Source organism: Hippoglossus stenolepis, chromosome 20 (assembly GCF_022539355.2).
Source record: "Hippoglossus stenolepis isolate QCI-W04-F060 chromosome 20, HSTE1.2, whole genome shotgun sequence".
Classification (NCBI taxonomy): Eukaryota; Metazoa; Chordata; class Actinopteri; order Pleuronectiformes; family Pleuronectidae; genus Hippoglossus; species Hippoglossus stenolepis.
In genome coordinates, this window is record NC_061502.1 from 3,183,379 (window position 1) to 3,204,126 (window position 20,748).

General features: G+C 41.4%; 1 protein-coding gene across 1 annotated transcript in view; it reads left to right on the forward strand.

The window, feature by feature from the left end:
* Positions 1-235: 235 nt before the first annotated feature.
* The window catches only part of enah (ENAH actin regulator), a 93,088-nt gene continuing 72,575 nt past the window's right edge, over positions 236-20,748 (forward strand). Inside the window, 1 exon segment of the mRNA XM_035143452.2 lies at positions 236-966. Within this exon segment, the coding sequence (XP_034999343.2) occupies positions 953-966 (14 nt within the window). The 5' untranslated portion in view covers positions 236-952.

The window sequence follows — 20,748 nt, forward strand, 5'->3', positions numbered from 1 at the left end:
ATGTTGCTAACAGTGACTTACCAGGCTAGAGCTGGTACTGCTGCTGATATAATGACTTGTACTGGAATGCCGTCAACTCTGCTGTGACATCTTCAAGTTTCCCAGTGAGCCATGACGGTTTGAGAGTGAGCCAGCATGAAATCGAACCCTGAAATGGACCCTGAAACTGAAGCAGCCAAATGGAATTCAGCCATCATTCATTTCATGTCTCCTACAGGCGGCTGGGTTCACAGGAGCGGAAATGTTGGAATGGAAGTTTCATCATGATTACATTTTCATCCCAAAATGATACAACCATTTCAGAGTTGTTTAAAACTAGGATGCTTCTATTCTGCTGTTGGAAAATGACTGACCACACTGATCGGAATATGTTTTGTTAACATGTCAAACTAAACACATTTTTTAGGTTTGGCTGAAATTCAGAGGGATGACGTCACTGATTTTTCTCTGTGGCATCAGTTGTTTCCAATGACATGTTTCCTTCTTTGGTAACAAATGGTAACATCTGTTTGAGAATGAGTAAACCTTGTATTGGTAAGGCCTCAACAATCCCCCACATAATCCAGGCTGTTGACGGGTTCAGGGTATCTATTTTTGGACAGGGCAGCGAGGCATTCTTTGGGGAGGGGACTGCCTTCCCCAATGACCCCCACAACTGAAGACTCATTGGACCCCCCCAACCCCAGCCATCCCCCACTGAGCTGCTCCACTTTTAACCCTGGCACCAGTGAGGTTGGCCTGTGTGGGCGGATGTATGTCACTGTTCGTCTGAACGCCGGTTGACTTTCCCCCTCTCTGAAGTGAGACAGCCAGTCCCGCAGTCAGCCGAGCAGCTGCTCAGTCTGCCAGTCAGTGAAGAAAGTGGACACTTGAAGAATCAGAGCAAAAGCTTTCGACAGCAAGATTTTCCTTTTAGGTGGAGGTGCCGGACTCCCCCATTACTGGTGCCAAGATGACTCGTGACTCGTAAGTCTCAGCGGCTGTTTGAGAAGCAGTGGAGCTACTGTAAAATTTAGAGGTCAAGACATTGCAGTATAGTCTCATATCAAATAGAAGGAGACTTAATCAGCTGTATTACAGATTTTCCTTCCCTTACCTTCAGGATTATCACCTTTTAATAGCTGGTTTAGCATTTGTGGTACAATACAAGCTCTTAGGGATCTTAGCAGCCAGCTTATTGTTGAGGATTTCCCTGTTCTTTGAGAAGGTCCGCATGCCTTTCTACCTGTCAGTCCATGCTCTTGTTCATCTGAGGGCTTCTCTTCTCACTAAAATGACAAACCAGATTTAGCTTTTAGCACCGTCCACCTATTCATTCATTATTCGGAGGCTCTGTCTAAAAAAGCCTCTCTCAGCAGATGAGAAGCTTTTATATTTATAGAACTGCAGTGGCTGTTAAACTCCTCGCATTCCAGTCAAAGGAAGTTTCTTGCTCACTTACAGTATCCGGCTCATATCAATGTGAGCTGATGGGACAACTTGGTGCTGCTCTTTTATTGCCTGATAGACTTCTACTGAAAAAACCTTTGTGACTTGGGGTTTTGTGACCCAGAGAATGTTAATTTCTCTAATTCAGCATTTGTTGTATCATTCTTTGCTTCTGCAGCTTTATGATTTTCACTCATGAAGTTGCTGTGTGGACATAGCATCTATCTGTATGTCACCTTTTGTCGCTCTTGCCTCCGGCATGGCGAGTTCACCCAGCAACAATGACATCATTGTCCAGCCTGGACAATAAAAGCAGTGCAGGTCAAATGACAGCAAGTCCGAATTGTTTTCCTGTGACACAGAAAGAAGCGTCCTGCTGTCTGTGTGAACTGTGGGTGAGGGATTTAGTCACCTGTCTAATTTAAACTGTCTTTGTTCTGTCTAATTTTGGATTATATAGACACTATCACTGTTTAACAGGATATTGGATTTTGTGTACCTTATATCGATGTGTTTTATTACCCCACCAAGAAGGTTATGTTTTCATTGCTGTTTTGTCAATTGGCTAAATTACGCTGGAATTATTGAACCAATTTTATTGAATCTTGGTGGAAGGGTCGGGTAAGACTCAGGGAAGAACAAATTATTGTTTGGGGTTGGGGAGGTATGTGGTCTACTTAAATCCCATTCTAGTTGATGATTGAGTTCATCTTCAGAATGGAAGGTATTGTCTTTTTCAAAGTAGACAGTTTGACATGTCATAGCAATACATTCACAGGTGTAAGTTACATTAAGTTTCTCTTATCATGAAACATTTTACCTTTGAAAATATGAAGTCGCCTTACAACTTCCATTTTTCCTACATGGAGGGGTGTAATGTTTCTGAAGCCAAGGCCGACACTGTGAAATGTCCACAATCTTGTATCGCGATGCAGGACAATGCTGCTGCCACCAGCGCATGGGTCCATTTTTGCCGACCCGCACCCACTAAGCTCCGTACTGGTTCCAATCTATTACCCGCTTTTATCTCCGAGTCAAATCCAGACCCTTCTGCACCCATTAACAAATGACCTGCAACACGACCAATCACCCGCGATTAAAAACATGCTACTTACACAGTCACTCACATTAATTGGGTTATAGCCTCCTTGTCCTCAGGATTTGGTGGTTGCTTTGTGTTCTTGGCAAAGTTTCTGTGAATAGTCACAGCACTATTGCTCCTACAGCTGTAAGCGTGTTTCCTCAATGACAACATGCCTCACCACTCTTTACAAGCAGCAAGCCAATGAGGATGTGTTCACCACTGGCTGTTTTTGTCTTTATGTGATCTGTTTTGATGTACTAGCTAATTCAATGTCGGTAGTGACAATTATCTGAGTGGAAGTGAATAATAATAATAATAATAACTTTATGTGTATAGCACTTATCTAAACAAGGTTACAAAGTGCTTCACAAAATAAATGGCAAAAGAAAGAATTAATAAAAATAAAATCTATTCAATTAAATTGTAAGCGCCAAATCATAACATATTGAGGTTGAGACATTAAAGTGACCTATGTAGTGGCCATTTGTGGTCAGAACCAAGCTCATTACTTAACTAATACAACAAAATTAATTCGTAAATCACACAATTATTTCTCAGTCTAAAGTAAGAGTAATCTCAGCCACTTAAATAGTTTATAAAACATCAAGGTTTTCTTCACACCATTGTTTCAGGGTCGCAATGAGAAATGAAAAAATAGAAGTGAAAAATTATATAATAAAGAAAATGCCAAAGCAGCACCTCAGCTTCTGTTTCAGGTCTTTCTCTTTGCTGCACTCTCATGTAAAATGATCCATTAGCTTTTCAGCGTGTACCTGAAAACATCCTGTCCTGTTATTCTAGGACAAAGGCTTCTTCTTTCTTCTGTGTTCTGGTCAGCATGGTCCTTCAGGCAGTGACTGGCTCTATGTTTATTGGGATTTAGTCCTCACACCGTCTGTCGCATGAGAACAGTAACTATATCAAGTCTTGTCAGGATGCCTTTGTTGAGAATTAAATGCTCCATTGTTATCACAGTGCCAGTGTAGTCTTACGGGAAACGCCACCAAGGCAGTCTTGGTGCACCTGTCTGCCATTTGATATGGAGCCTATTAGCTGCTCACGTCCCCTGACTCCCATGCACGGCTGTGTTTCAGCAGGAGGGTGTGTTTCTGCCGGTTAGACAGTATTTTTATCGTTACCTTGAAGCACACAGTGCTTCACTGGCTGCTCAAGGATACTTTGACAGCGACGGATGGTTTGTGACCTCGCTGTCACCTGATCGTCTCTGTCATGTTTTGTCTTTACGGGACCTCCAGTCACCAGGAGACACAGTGGTAAAGCCTTATTAATGATGAATGAACCTTTGGCATGCAGCTACCCTGTCTATTGCGATCAGGGTCAGCGTGTAGTTTTCCAACAATGTCCAGCACCCTCTTTCCGCTCCTCCTCCCCATTGTCCTTATGTCATTCTTCTCTATCTCTTCTTACTTCTCTCCCTCATCCTTTCCTCAGCTCTCCCTCCCTCCATGTGTTTGTTGTGTTGCTGTTTTGTTGTGCTGTATCCGTGCCTCACTTGTCTGCCTGCACTGATGTCCCTGCTTGTTTTACGGTCACCGTGGGAAACAGCCTGGCACCAAAACAATGCATCTTTCTATTTGCTCTCTTTGCCTAAAAGTAAGCCTGTCTTTCTCGACAAGCTGTTTTTCCCATCACTAGTTTTTATTCAGTGAAGTCCTTCAAGATAATTTTATGCATCATTGCATTGGTCTTATACAAAGCCGGTACATTGCCCATTGCAGCATTTGAGAGGGATTTTTCATTTTGATCAATTTAAACAACACTGCCCTAACAAAATACAGAGTGTGCCAATGCTATAAAGTAATAAAATATACATAAATAGTGCTCATATAGTAAAATTATCAAAGCTTTATAATTTAGGAAAGGGGAAAGTCTTGTGTTAAGTGAATAATAGTTTGAAAATAGCTTTTAAAAATGATGAAACTATATTTCTGAGTACAATATTTATTTTAACTCACAACAGTAGATTGTTTTTCCTGTCATTGAAATCAATTTTCAATGCATTTGTCTAAATGTGAGCACCCAGAGTTATGTTTACCTCTGAATTCACCCTGTTGCCTCCATCAGCAGTAAAATCATCAGTGTGTCAGATCCATTGGCAGCCATACATGCTGAAGCCGTTACACAACCACTGTTTGATACATTCCTCTTTCCATCATTATGATAGAGGTGGTTGTTTCGGCCGTGCGGCTGGAAATAAATCAAATTACTGGTGGCTCACAAATTCAGTTTGAATGTTTTAGTAGCGGTTCTTAAAATCACAGGATCAATCCTTTCATTTGCCGCTTTTTCTGATTTTGCATTTATGTCCACACAAAGTGTAGTATGTGAATAACACTTTGGGCCATGTCAGGCCTTGGAAGTCCGCTCGACAGTGTGTGGATTCAACTCTATTCAGTCGGTTTCTGTTGCTGGGCTGCTAACTCCAACTAGCCAGTTGTCTGCCGACATGAGGCTGCTGTCATCAGCAGCAGTGAAGATGAATTAGTGAGCAGATTTTCAGTTTCCGTCCTGTCTGTGCTCAAAGGGGTCGTTAAAGCTGATGTCTGTACTTACATGAAGCATCTGCAGCTGACAGTCCATGTGTAGCTATATGTAGGTTTTATATTTTTTAACATGCATCACGATGACGCCCATGTTTTTTCTTTCATTCTTGCTCAACAGTTTTGCACAGGTAGTCCCCAAAAAATGTGGATGTATCATGTTTCACTTGTTCTGCGTTTGCCAAAGAAGATAAAGTTTGGGTCGACGGTTTAAAAATCTGGAAATGTTTTTATAATTTAGAATATAATATGCACTTTACACAATTATTGTTAAGGAAACAATGCTGTCGCTGAATGTAGAAGGAATTGAATATCCCAGGATATATCCGGTGTTTGCATCTTGTGGTTAATGCTCTGAAGGTAGAATCAGAATCTAGTGTAGACAAATAGCAGAAAAGATCAGGGGTTACTTGGTAATAAGACGAAGAGATTGACAACCCATAGAAAATAAAAGCTTCCTCTCTCTATTTAGTCGCCTCTGTTCCCGCTCATGCCTGCTGTGGCAAAAAATACTGCTGACTTCCCTCATGATGTCATAACACACACCCACACTCACATAATCCACACACACATTAAGAAGAGGAGGCTGTTTGTTTGACTTTAATTAAAGAGGAGAGCTGATGGTGAATTATTGTTCTATCAGCGACACTGTGCCAAACAGGCCTTCAAAGACACTGTTGATACTCGTGTGTGTGTGTGTGTGTGTGTGTGTGTGTGTGTGTGTGTGTGTGTGTGTGTGTGTGTGTGTGTGTGTGTGTGTGTGTGTGTGTGTGTGTGTGTGTGTGTGTGTGTGTGTGTGTGTGTGTGTGTGTGTGTGTGTGTGTGTGTGTTTTTCACTGGATCGGCTGGTCAAAGTGTGTAAAGGCCGTGATCTCTGATATAACAGTTGTATAAGATGTAGCAGTATTCAGACCTTAGCTCTCACATGCATTCGCTCTCTATAACTATTCAGTCAGTCCACCATAGACTTCATTTAAAGATTGGGGACATTTTCCCAATTTTCTCCCACTATCCACAAATGAAGCCAGATTCTGCGCCTTAGTGACCATTGGTGGATCCACAGACCTACACACGTTTCACCCCATATTTATATCATCAAGTAAACAAACTTACTGGAAAAAATATTAATTTAACATACATCAGCAAGATTAGAACTACCCAAAATGAAATAAACCAATTGTGAGAATCAAGACGATTTGGCTTCACGTTTGTGGAGCAGTCATGTCGTTCATATAGTCTATGAAGTCAGCACTGAAACCCAGTGTCACGTATCCTGTTTACACCAACGTTTGCGTTCTTTGGGCCTTTTTGCTTTTAATGAGACTAAGCGTGACATAGGAGGAGAGAATAGTTGAAGACACGGGTCGGAACTGAACCTGCGGCTGCTGCCGGAGAACTCAAGCCTCCGTATATACTGGAGGCACATACAGACATATATACAGTATATACTTATGCAGGTATTTTTTAAACCTAACATTGTGTGTGATGATGAAACACTTGAAAAGGGGTATTAGGGGTGTTTGTGTACCGTGTCCAGTGAAGACAACAGCCAGATATCTTTGGGTGCCAATGCAGACACATTACAGAACCTTTTTCTTTAGCAGTGAGCATCTTCCAGCTTAACATGACAATACTGTCATTGCAGCTCTCGTAAAAAAATGTTTTGAGTGTTTGTGAAGATTCATTGAATCTAAAACCTTTCACCCCATGGAGCCGCAAACAGATGTAGTACCAAGTTTAAAAAGGTCACTTCTTACACTAATGAGGCCCAGGTAGCAGCCAGCAGGGTCACTTCACCTGAGAACTGTGAGTGGTGTCGTCAAGTGAGCAAGACAATTTAAACTTTGCTACACAGAGAGGGCTGTTGTGATTCTGTTCACATAATCTACAGATCTAGGAGTCATGATTTATTCAAATCAGTTTTAATTATGTAAGTATCTCTATAAAACAGTGAGAAGCCACGTTTTGGTGTTACTTTATTGGTCCATAGTTTGTATTTATGTGGACTCACACATTGTTCTTTGACAAAATGTGTTTCAGCAAAATGTAATCCAATTATCCGTGTACATTTCCCCCAAAACTTTTTCAAAGACAAATACATCAAAAAACTAAAAATAGTGACTTTTAAGGTGTGAACTCTCTTACATCTCATTATTAAGATTAATTTTCACAATAGTTGTCCTGTATCCAGGGTCTTTGGAAGGTGTTGTGTGGGAAAAGGCAGTTTTCTTACGAGTCTGAGTCTGTGGCATTTGCGCCACCTGTGCCCTGCAGCCTCCCGCGGTGAGACAACCTGAAATGGCATCAGGCCTGAGGGAAGCGAAGACGTCTTGCTGTTCGCCTCCATTACTTTCTTCTCCCGCTGCCTTTCTTTCTATTAACAGAGCTGTCACAGTGTGTCCATCTTCTTCACACATCCTCCACTCATCCGGTCTTCACATATTCCTCATTTTGCTGAAGTGGGATATTAATATTATTGGATCATTGATCTTTTCAGCCGGCATTTATTGCTGTAAGTATGCTGACCTCTATGTGTGGTGACTGTGCTAAATGATAGATGATAGAAACAATGTAATCTACATTGTTTGACCTTGATACTGTTGTTTGTAATATTTTATAGTTTTGATTCCTATAGTTAGTAAGTGTGCAGCTTTTTATATTGTAGCTATGAAATATTGTAACTTATTGTAACAGCCAGAAACCTCTATAAAATGTATATAGAGCATATGCAGTAAAATCCGGAGAAAGAAAGAAAACACAATAACACTGCTGTCGGATTGTTTTTACTCTTTCACACATTCTTTCAGGTTTTTTTTGTTCACATTGGGTTTTATAACAAACCCAGGAGCTTTAAACATGAAGTTATAAAGACTTTGGTTGAACAGTTTTGTCAGCTGTTGCATCATCAGTCTGCAAATGTTCCCAGTGGAGTGTGCACAAATCCAAATCTGGTGTCTTGAGGGCTAAAAGGAAACAAAAAATCTCTACACTCCCGTGTCGATGCACATACTGTACGTGTTGCCATGGTTACCCAATGATTTGCATACATTTATACTACATTTATGCGGCTCTCTTCCTATAGCATTGCTTTTTGGACAGTTCACAATAAGCAGATGGATTTATATTCCCTCTTAATACTATAATAGTTGTTTAGCTTTAAAATTTGTGCTAAAATCACGTGTCTGTTGATCATAAAAATCTTATTGTTGGTCCATTTGCTTTCAGAATAAAAACTAACCCCCATCAGAGTCTAACTAACCATCTTGCATTTGGTGTTGTTAAAAAAAACGTCACGTTCTGGAAGTTATATCAATTTAAGCTTTATGCTTGGAATTTTAAGGCATTGTTGTACACTATTAAATGTCTTATTTTATAAAGTGGTTGACTTACATTTGTATATTTTCCAAATGGCTTGCTGCACTCTTGGCCCTTTTATATCCTCAAATGTTTTGAAATCTGTTGATTTGACCTGTAATTACCTGCTTGAGGGAGGAACGAGAGTTCAAGAGTTCAATTGACACCGTACTTAACAGGCAAATACACCGGTTTGTTGTTAACGTTGTTGTAAGAGCACCCTAAAACATCTTTACTGGCATATTTACACTCATTCTCTCACTCACCTTTAAACTCAACCTGACTCTAAATCTGTTTTCAGACATGCACGTAACACATACAGGGGGCTGTATGTCAGAACGAAAATGTCTGAGTCAGAGGCTCTGCACAATTTCCGGAGATTATCTAACCAGACCTCTCTTTAAAAACTCCGGATGCATGAGCCCATGTGGGAACACAGCAGGAGATTCTCCGGAGGGTTCACTGTGGGTGCACTCATAAAAGTTCTAACATAAAACAAAACTGTAAAAAAACTAAAAGAATGTAAATTTCTCAGGATGACAAAAAGGTGCCATACATTCAGAAGACATTGACAAAAATATCAACTTGGAAACACAAAGAGGTTTGAGAGCTTACCGCATTGTACGGATGTTCACCGGAGTTCATGTCTGGAAATGGCTTAATTCACTTCATTTCACTTACTTGTTACTTACCTACACTACATGTATTATAGGCATGGACCTTAAGTTAAGTCACATAATAGGATGGGACTGTTTTTAAGTACAGTGGGGCCCAATAGCCTGCTCCCACTTTCCTATTCACTTGAAAACCTACTGTATATAATAATATTAAATAAAATATGTAAATAAAATGTAAATGATCAATCAGATTAACATATCAGAAGCTGCTGTTACTGCTCGCTAATCTTGTTAAATAAGGTAAATAATGTTATTTTACTGAGTGAATAAAATGAAAAACATCAGAATGTGTCACTTTGAAAAAGAACAAGTTTGGACAAAGTCACCACAGGCCATTCTTTAGGTCCAATCGACCACTTATCCATTTATAATGGACACTATGATGGAATTATCCGATGACTCAACGCTCTTTTTTCCCTCCATCTGTCTTTACCCTCGTCTCCCCTCCTCCTCCCCCCTCTCCTCCCTCACATCATCTGTGCTGCTAAAAGCGGCAGGGAGCTTATTACAGGTGCCTCACACCGCGCTCTCTCATTTTTCCTCTCCCTCTTCATCCCTCTCCGTCGTCCTCTCCCTCCAAATGACTGTAATGGCTCTTGATGTGTGTGCGGTGTTTAGACAGCCTTTGAGCGTGTGCTTAAGTGAAGTGTGACAAACCGCTCTCGTTGTAGACCTTTCATCCGTCACGGCCCGTTTCCTGTCGCACACGCTGCCTCTCCCTGCCTTTAAAAAGCCTTATTTAAAAGATGTGTGCATTAGTGTGGTACATTAATTTGTTTCTAATGGTGGAATATGGATACATTAGAAGAACATATTAATAAGTTGATCTAACTACTTAGATTTATGATGTGTGTGTGTATAAGTGTACACGTGACGGTCAGTTATGTGTTACGTTGAAGGCTCAGTTAAGCACACTGTTGTCTCAGAGGGTCAGCGTGTACATTAATGTGCTGAACAAAGGCAGAAATGCTTAAAACTCCTCCAGCCGTTTTTGTTCCGACCTTCAACAGTTTGGAACAGCCTTCCCTCGCGGCCCTGTCACTTTATGTCTGTTATACTGTGTGTCAGTGCCCAGTCCTATATGTACAGGCCAGACAGTTTTTCGGACAGTTTTTCTTGTGCTTTAGTATGGAACCTCTTTTTCCTTCCACACTCTTAATGCAGAGGTGCTGTCAAGGGCCTGTGTGACCCAGACTGATTGAACAGCCTGGCTGCAGGGCAGCGATATTCCCTTCTAGACATTTTGAGTGAGCATTGCCCCTCTAACCAATAAGAGAAGGCAAACGGCCACTATCCTCGACTCACCTAACCGGCGGCGCTCACACATAACTCGCATGAGACCAGAGTAAAAGCACAGAGAGTGAGAACAAGCAAGAGGCGGACGAGGTGGTAGTAAAATAAAAAAAAGAATATGTGACTGACTGTCCATATACCCGTGGTCTGAGCTGTGCATCTACCATGAAAACAACACAGCCCTCACACATGCTGATAGGCATGTACTCTATTATTATGGCTCTTTTCATGCCTGCTGTCCAATGGGAAAAGAACAAGAAAGGCTGCTTTTACATACATTTACATTCTACAATTTGTCGCCTTCGGGGTGAATAACAAGTTTAATCCGTAATCATGTGTTCAACAAGTTGATCCTTTGTCAGTGACCGCTGCTGACGAAGCTACATGCAAATCGAAGATGTGAAGCGGGAAGCGTTGCTCATAATTGGATGAGGAAGGAATACAAAGCTCTTCTATCTTACGACATGATACATTTTTGTGTTTTAATGTTCACTGCTCGGACGATGAGCCTGTTTAAGGGTGTGTTCTGAGCTTCAGTGCTCTGCCTATGTTACATTTGTAAGGCAGAAACTGTGGTTTTAGATTGTTGTTTGTCTCAGAAGTGTGAGTATGGAACAATTGATCTGTTCCTGGTAATGGAGTTTGATTTTAAATGTTTTTTGTTTTGTTTGAATGTGTCTACAGGTAATTCAGGGATCATCACAGCGATTAGTGTCTCCTGGTTAGAATTCTGTCTTAATGTTTCAGGAGGTTTGTACCAGGAGCCGAATTATCCGCACATCCTTTAAAAAACATTGATTAAAGCAGTTTCTGAGCCACCACTAAGGTTTGCTCAGCTTTTTTCACTGATAACATAAGATTCTGTCATTAGACAACACATTATTCACAAGATTAAAATATTTAGTTAAAACAATCCAAAATCTAAAACAGTTTTGGAAAATGGCTTAAAAGTGGACAAAAGTTTGGATGTTTTTTGCAGACAAACGCTGCTGATGCTGACACATGTGCAAAGAAGATAAGGCCATTGACAAGTTATCAAATGAAATTAACCACTACCTTGATTAATATTACAAAATTATTTCTCTAGGTTTGCCTGGAAACCTTTGGGACAGTGTAAGAACATAACTCAACAACACATAGAACAGAGGTTTAGTGATGGAAAAGTTACATATTATACCTTTTTAGTCAAACTTTTATTGTGCACAGTAGAGTGTCATGAACAGGATCTGTAATTCATATATCTCACCTGGTCACTTAATGTCATTTTCACTGCAGAAAGTTAGCATTTAGCATAAGCTTTTCAATGCTAATCCACACTAAAGCACCATACAAGAGAGAGAAAAAAGTGGCCAACAAGCTCCCAAGTTACCGAAAGAGTTGGCATAGCAACCAGTAAAACCCAGTAAGGACTGCAGTACAGGAAGCATGAGCTCAGAGGGAAAGCCCAAAAGTTTGACTGAAGGCATCCTCTAAATATAGATAGTGCCTCACAAGAGTCAGATATTAAAACTGTGCTTTAATAATGAATTCACATGAGATACCAGTGAGTGTGCCGATGACTGATGTACACATATTGTTTTAATACTGAACCCCATGCAGCTGTACTCTGACTTCGATCTTGCTGCGTGCTTTTATCAGAACAATGCAAATTGATGACAGCTGAAACGGAGAGAACGAAAATGAATACGTAGTGTGGTCACGCAGAAGACTCCAGTATGCTGCACCATATTTAGACAGTTAAAATAAAACGCTGCAGTGTTCCTGCGAGTGTGTCTGTGTGTGCTGTGAAAAGGAGAATCCCTCCTGTCAGGTCTGTGGTTCCGTCAAACGCTGGAGCAAGGCTTGACTAATCCTTTTTCCAATGCCACCGAACATCAGTAATTCTCGCTGCTCCCTTCCTCCCGACTCTCCTCAGCAGTAATTGTTCTGGAGAGAGTGAGAGGGAATGAGTTGGGTGGGTGTGTGGCGAGTTAGAGAGATTAGGAGCGCGTGGATCGTCGCGCTGATAAAAGCGGAGCGAGGAGCTGGGAGGGAGGAAGGAAGGCAGCCACAAGCACATGAAAGAGAGAGAGATCAAGTGAGAGATGAGACAGATGTAGCAGCAGGAGCCAAGCCAGAGAAAGAAAATTGACGGAGAGCTAAAGAAGAGAAGGACACCCCCCTCGCCTCCCATCATACACCCCTGCTCGAACCTTCCTGGGCTGAGCCGTGCCAGGCTGTGTGATACCAACGCAGTGTTTTGCCCCCGACCAGCACCCTCACAACCTTCGCCCTGGAGCTCAGAGAACGCAGGAGCCAGTTGTGCAGAAGCAGGATCCTGTTGCCTGGATACCCCTATACTGTTCCCACGGCGGCAAAAAGCCAGGACTGGAACCGCGTGTGTGTATGTGTTTGCTGGCTGGTGCCGCTGCCATGGGAAAATCACAGCTGGCTGACTGTCTGAATGGCTCCCGCGCGCGCTTGCTCGCTGGCTCCCTCGCTTACACGCACGTATGAATAAGGGAGGAATCACCCTGACACTGGGGCTTTGAGAAGAGTAGGTGGGAGGCAGGGGGTCGGAGGCTGGCACCCTGCTTTGGATGATGGAGAAAGCTGTTTGGTAGGCAGGAAGAGAAACGAGAGAGATTACCTCACGGAGTGAAAGAGAGGAAGCGAGGGGTGTCGAGAGCCTGGGAGAGGAGAGCCACGGAAGGGAAAGGCTGGTAGGGGAGAAGCAACGAGTGGGGCTGGCTGGGTTAGCTCAGCAGGCGGGGGGGAGGTAGCAGCTAGCAGGCTGTGTGGAGACATACAGATCCAGTGTTCTGGTCCACAGTCCAAAGCCTCCAGCTTCATCCTCAATCAGAGATGTGCACTAGCCCCCAAAATGGAAAATCACCGGTATGTACCATCTGTCATTGAAGTGGCTTCTTCTACTGTGTTTCTTCACCAGCGTCTGACACAGTGTCATGCTCTTGTTGTGTTCATTCTATAAGGACCGCGTCTGTTTATCATGCTGCTAATTTTTGATCATTGACTGTTCAAGGCCCCAAGAGTGAGTGTTTCTGATGATGTTTTTAGTAGCAGGTTAATAGAAGAAGAGGGAAATCCCAATCCTTTTACATAGAGTAGAGCCTAGGTTGTATTCCTAGTTGATGTGTGTTTCCCATCACTATCAGATTTTAAGCATCAGCTTGACCACACCTGCTGTGGAGCTGCCTCCCGCTAAATTCCACTGCAGGGATCACGTGTTTTTGTTTACAGTACACAGACACACTGACCTGTATCAACAAAAGTCCTGCTATCCTGTTCTCTTTCCAAGCACACTGCTTCCAGCTCGCTGAAAATTCCCAAGATATAAGTCCCTGCTTCTCACATGGACAGGGACCTCTGACTCAGACTACTGTGTTCTCAAATACAGCCTCTCCGCATTATTTCAGGAGATTATCTGGTGTTCGGTGCATATTTGAAAGCAAGTTAAGAATTCAGAGTCCTGAAAAATGTCTCCTCAGAATTGAATTGAATACAATTAAATTGCATCAACAAAGACGTTTTACAGGTAACTATTTAATTATGTAATTATTTATCCAAATGGTTGTGTAGATTTTCTTTTAACTTAATGCTAAGTTTAAGAGAAAGATTAAGGCTAATAATAAAGAAAGCTTGTTGTCTTATATAATAGTTTATTTTTTAAATGTAACCAAAATCACAAATATTACCCAAAAGAGCTTTTTCGAGTAACCATAACCACAGATGCAAACCGTCATGCTAGGGCTCGGCAAGAATCTGGCGTTGTGGAATGTATCATGATACAATCGTCGTGATTCAATTTGGATTTGTATACTGTATAAGCAAGGAAATTCATTTAGAATTTTGATTTTGGCAAAACTATCACAGAACACACATTATGTATAGAATCTGTTGAAGTGGAAGAGTTAAACGACCTAAGATTGATGTCAACACTGCTAGTATCATCAATCATCATCAAAATGAACCACTGCCTGTGAGCAGTGTGCATGCAGTCCTTTTAAGAATCGATACAGTATCACAATATATAATAACATGATGCTCAAGAGTATCAATATTATTAATATATATTAGTGTCTTACACCTCTACATTGTACTTGACGTAGTAAGTCACTATTCAATAAAATGCATTTGCTGTTGCAGTGTAGTTGTATGAGGATGTAAGAGGACATGGTTGGTTCAGACAGAAACACAATGACATTGTTGATATAATCTGTGATTTATTATCATTTGTCTACCAACTTTATCTAAAGTAACATCTAACAAATCGCACAGCAGTGAAATGCCCATAAGAGGACATCTAATGACAAATGACATTTATCACAATCAGTAATAAGCAGACAATTGGACTTTTCTTACTTTGAATAAATGCCAGGACAAATTTCAGATGTTGATTGATGATTCGTGGTCATTGCAGAAGTTCTCTTTTTGTCTCCCATTTGAAAGTAAGAATTCAGGGGCTCTGGCTGTGAGAGAAGGATTTTCCTCTCTGAAAGCGCTCTGTATGATTCCCCTTCTCATGCCCAGGTTCCTGTCTCCCCGAGGGCACGGTGAGGGGCTCAGTGAGCAAAACAGCGCTGACTTCTGCATTTAGCTGCCGTAAAACATAATGTTAAACAAGGAGACGGTGCTTAATTATTGATACATCTCTCGTATGCTCAGTGGGCCGAGTATTATCTTCACTTGAAGGGAGTAATCCTTTGAAAACATGGCATTAAGTGAAGCCAACTGGCAGGTTGTATTTTTCTTTGTCAAATGAGGGAATATAACAAACTGAACTCTGAATGGCCTGATGGACCAACAAGACTGATTGTCCTTGAACTAGATGTGCTGTGTTCAGGCCTGTGGAGGTCCAAGGCTCCAGGGATGAACTCTTAACCTTCATGCCACAATATCCTTGCAGCAGCCGTCTAGTCTTCTTAATCCGACATGAATGCAGGTTTTAAAATACTAATCTAAACACACTGATTGAAAACAGGGTGCAGTGTTAGATCTATTTCCTATTATTTGACCAATAATCAAACAATCTCTGTTAATTGGTCTGTAGCTTTTGTACCTTTTTTTTTGTCAAAGGTGATCTGAAAAGAAGGGACAATTAACCAGGATTTCTTTTCTTTCTTCAAAGTAAAGGGCAGACATTTTAAATCTGGTTTAAATTAGCTGAATTTCTCTAAGTAGCATTTACATTGAGTGGGATTCAAACATCAGAGAGGGCCAACAGGAAGAATGATGATGTTGAGCCACAGCCACAGAGATGTTGTAGTGGTGTGGTGTTTCTGCACAGACTCAACATTACATCAAAACACTGGAAATCAGATAAAAATCCCATGTTTCACCAGTCACTCACCTGTCTCCCCTTTCATTAAGCCACAGTGATGGATAAGGTGAGCTCGGCTTGTTATTCTGGTCCGTCAGTCTTTCTGCATGAATTCTGTCAGTCTTGTGTCTAGACTAATGAAAACCAGTCTACTGTTTCAGTCCGTGTGTTGTATTGTATTGCCAGTGTGTGTCGTGCTTTGGAGGGAGAGGTGATTGATGCTCGACATTATGTAGGAGGGTGTTTACAGATCAAAAACAACACCGCAAAGTCCCACAAACACACAGTGAGGTCCGCTGACGTCTCCTCTCATGTAAAACGCTTGTGCTACATTCAAGTAAAAGTCACTGGTGCTAGAGATGTTGATTTTAGTGATTAAAACCACTGTGATGAAACGTCAGAAATGAATAGCAAGGAAAAGAGATGTTCTTTGTGTCAGAAGGTAAACAGTCAGGATTTAAAAAAAAGAAAAAGAAAGAAAATGCATGAAAAGCATTAATATAAAAACAAAAGTATTCAAAACTGATGATAAATAAACAGTTGAATGTAGAAAACACGTGATATCTATTATATAAAGATTACAATTACAATGAACCATAGAATCATTTTATGTACAGTATGATAATGTGACTTGGGCAGTGAAATTATACATTTGTTGTCATCCCATTGAACTGAAAGGTAATATTATACTATATATTGATATATCACCATTAAAATGCAGTTTGACCAATACCGATGAACTTAAGTGTCTTTTTTTAGACATGAGTTTATCAAATATATAAATTCATATTTTGTTAACATAATTGTTAATGTTAATGTTAATTGTGTAATTTATTAAATCATATCATTCAGATTTAATTATAGATTTTCTGTGACTTTCTTTGGGTGACACACAGCAGTTTTTTATTTCCCACACTTAAGTTCCTACAAGCCATCTATGGTTGCCTCAGAGGGACAAATGTCCCATTCACCAGGTGAATTTCACAGGTATTTTATGAGCTTTGAGAGCAGTGCCCTGTTGCACCGTTGTGTTCTGACTGTGGTTAAAAAAACACAAGTGAATACTGTTCATCTGAAGGCCTCGATTGTTGGTTCTCCCTGAATTTGTACGAGGAGTGAAAGCTGATTGCTGTTCGGTCCAGTCCAGACCTGCTCTGCGGTCAATGTGTCCCCTGTCTCCTGTGTGAATGCAAACGTGACTGGACTCTTGTAAAATGTGGCAAGTTCCCAATGAACACGCGGCCTGCACCCGGAGCCCCGGGCAACCTGCAATACACTATGCAGTGTGTGTGCGCAGTGTGTATGCATGGTTAACATGTCCCCTGACCTAACACATGCTAACATGCACACTGTCACACAGACCGTTGTCCCAACAGAAAACTGAGTCTGGACTGTGTCATGGTCTTTTATGCATCAAGTGTTAAAGTAAATGCCTCTGCTAGTTTTCAGGCTTTTTGCCAAGAATGAGCGGGAAAAACTGTTTCTTGTATCAGGTGTAGCTTTCAGTGTTTGTTTTAAAATGTCTCCAACTGTCTCCCACCTCAGTCTACGTAGTATTACTAAAACAAACTCTGTCCAGATTAGTGTTTTAGCTCCATGTCAGAAGTAATGTCCGCCCAGGCTAACGCACCTGACAATGCATATCACATGACTATTTGCATACACTGGTCATGTGCATTAGGGTGGAAAGACGAGGCAGATTTTCTACTCTGCACTTGGTTGCTTACTTGCAGAAAATACTACAAATGAGCAATGTTTAAAATTAAGATCAGGGATTTCTTTTCATGGACTAATGGCAATGTTACTGAAACAAAGTGTTAGCAACGTTTTTGCATTCACTGCTGGTAGTAGAGTCATGAGTTATGATAACCAATAAAGAAGCAATCTCGGAGCCCATCGGCTATCTCCCGAAGCCCAAAATATGGTCCCTCGCCTATAGATTATTCATATACTCCAGAGTAGTGTGGACAACAGGCATGCACATAGCAACAGTGATGCTTTTAAAAACTAAAACGTAGAAGTGTGAGAGTTGTTGCGTTATCATGGTAGATACTTTTCCACTTGATATGACTTCTATTTGCTCCTACTGTGTTCTCAGAAGTCAGCATTAGAAGGCAGCCAAATGTGTCCTGCAATTTTTCTTTAGATTCTCTGTGACCCGTTTGTAACCCATTTGACAGATTGTGCCATTTTATTTAATGAAAGGTCAGACAGGCTTGTTGAGGGGATTCCCACCCTGCTCCCCAGGGGGAGATAACAACGGCTCTTATTACCACACCGCTGAAAAGGGCAGAGTCATTAATGGCAAGGAGAGAGGGGAGGGGGGGCACCTGTGGATCCCTCCTCTGGGATCTGTGTCTTCAGTTCGCTAATGGTTTCTGAGTGACTTTCTCAAAGCCTTATTAAATCCAGGAGGATTCAGCGAATCAGGCCCAACTACTCATTAAAGAAGCCTGGTGCTTGACTAGGACAGTCGATGGTCCGGGTAATTACTGGGCAATAAATGTTTAATTCCATGATGACCTGCATTGGGTGACGAGGAAATAATTAGGGAACAACGAAGAAGAACTGTTGTACTGTATATATTACAGTATTATTAGGCTCTCAAAGTACCACTGTTATGTCCAACATTAAAATACAGTAGCGTAGGCCTAACCTGTAGCTGATACACACAAGAGGAGGGTTTATGCCTAATAAGAAAATGATTTATTGTTGACTGTTGTCAGCCACAGCCACGCTGTACAAGGGTGTAGAACTAGAACTGGCACTCAAACTGCTTCTTCTGCTACTTTGTAATCACACATATAGCTGAGGTGTTGTATGCTCCGTTCAATGTAGGGGTCCGTGGGTAAATGATGATGGTCTTCACAAGTGACAGTTCCCATGATCCCACCCTGCTTCACGACAACACCAAAATAGGTCTTTAGTTGTTGATTGAGAGACCCCTAGTGGCCGAGGTTAACATATTGTACATTTACGTTTTTCTGCCCAAGAATGAGCTTTACCATCAATCAGTCTCTGGCTCAGTCTCTGTCCTCTTTCTACTGAATGTTAATATTTGTCTGTTTTTGAAAACCGTTCATCAGATCAACGTCACACTTGGAAGGTCAAACACCGTACCACATTACGAGGGCGGTGCAGCTCGGACAATTTACAGCGTGCAGATGCCAGGGTTTCTTTCCATTGTGTAACACTGTATCTACTGAGGTTTTCACCCGCAAACCAAGTTTATTGAGCACATGGATCCGAGGGCACAGTTTACAAATCTGAGGGCATGGACTTTGCAACAGCAGGGCTTATAAAACACGCACACACAGAATTATTCTGTTGAACTGGCCCCACCCTGACCATGGTACATTTGTGTAATGAGTAATTTGTGAGAAGTTGTTTGGATGATGCTCTCGCTGTATAGCTGCAAGCTGGATTAAGGCATGCCAAGCAATCAGCAGCACGGCAGTAGTCTCCTCAAAGCAGCGTGTGCCTAAGTTGAATCTCCACCATCTTCATCACGCCTCCTCACTGAACAGGAAATGTGTTCAGTTGCTTGCGCACACGAAGTGTCCTTGCAGACATCTGGATCTGATAACATTTAAATTGGAGAACAGTCTCTGAATGAGCCACTTTTTCCCTTGATCGACAGATTTGATGTGTTACCTTGTTCTCAGCTTTTGCTTGACTCTTCCCCAGCAGTTCAAATTAAGCAGATTATAACTGCTAGCTACTCCAAGCCGAGAAGGCCAAAGGTTAATTTGGATAACTGAGAACTAAACTGAGAACAAACACATTTTGTGAGCAGGATTGCTAACAATGACAGTAATATTTTCTCTCTTACACTGAATGCAAACGTGCGTTTTAAGTCACTAGAACTCAGAATCTTAGCCAACGTGTTCCAAAATGTAGATTTTCAAAAAATCTGTTTTCTGTGTGTCCGTGTGTACATGTCAAATTGAGCTTTGGAGAAATAATGACATTACAATTTATTTTAAGCATCTACTACTGTTTACTGTTGTTTTGTGTAATGAGCATGCACCACAAACAACAACAACAACAATGGTGGCTATATACCAGTTTCTCTCCTTTGGGTAGGACTGTTAGGTCTAATTACCAGTTTGCAGTTAAATTTAGCATCACCACGTGTTCTCGTCTGGACTAAGATATGTTGTAAAACCAAGGTTGTGAGGATGGAAATTTTTGTTTGAAAACCGAGGGGAAAATATTCAATTAAAATAATATCTGCAGTAGTATAGACAAGGCATGACTGTATATAGACTGTTAATCTGGCATCAGCATGTTTTCAACCACATATAAACCCAAGTGAAAATGCAGACAAGACGCTTAATTAACACAGTTGCTGAGGTGCTATATGTGAACACCTTGTTTCACTCTTATTGACCAGATGTTGGCCTTTGCCTTCAGAAGTAAAGCAGAGAATGATCATTCCATTTCTCAAGGTTGCAGTCGCTGCTCGGATTGGAGGGCCTGCTTGTCCACCTGACACACACACACACACACACACACACACACACACACACACACACACACACACACACACACACACACACACACACACACACACACACACACACACACACACACGTCTCTCTATAGTTGTGAGGACACTCATTGAAATAATGCATTACCTAGCCCCTTACCCTAACCTTAACCATCACAACTAAATGCCTAACCCTAACCTAATCCTAACCCTAACTATAAAACCAACAGCCCATTGAATTTGTCAGGACCAGCCAAAATATCCCCACAACGTCAAAATGTCCTCACAAAGTCACAATTTCCTCACAATGATGGTATTAAACCAAAATTGGCCCTCATAACTATAGATAGACATACACACAGACACAGTCTCAGTCTCACTTGGGCTGTGCTGAGTTATATTTAGTTGATAGTGATGGTGGATCCTTTGTCACACTTCAGGTGTCTTTACTGCTATAATGCCACACGCTGGTCTTCTCCTGCTCCGTCCCTGTCTCTCCCACCATCTGGTAGAGTGGATGAGTCATGTTTGTGAGTGGA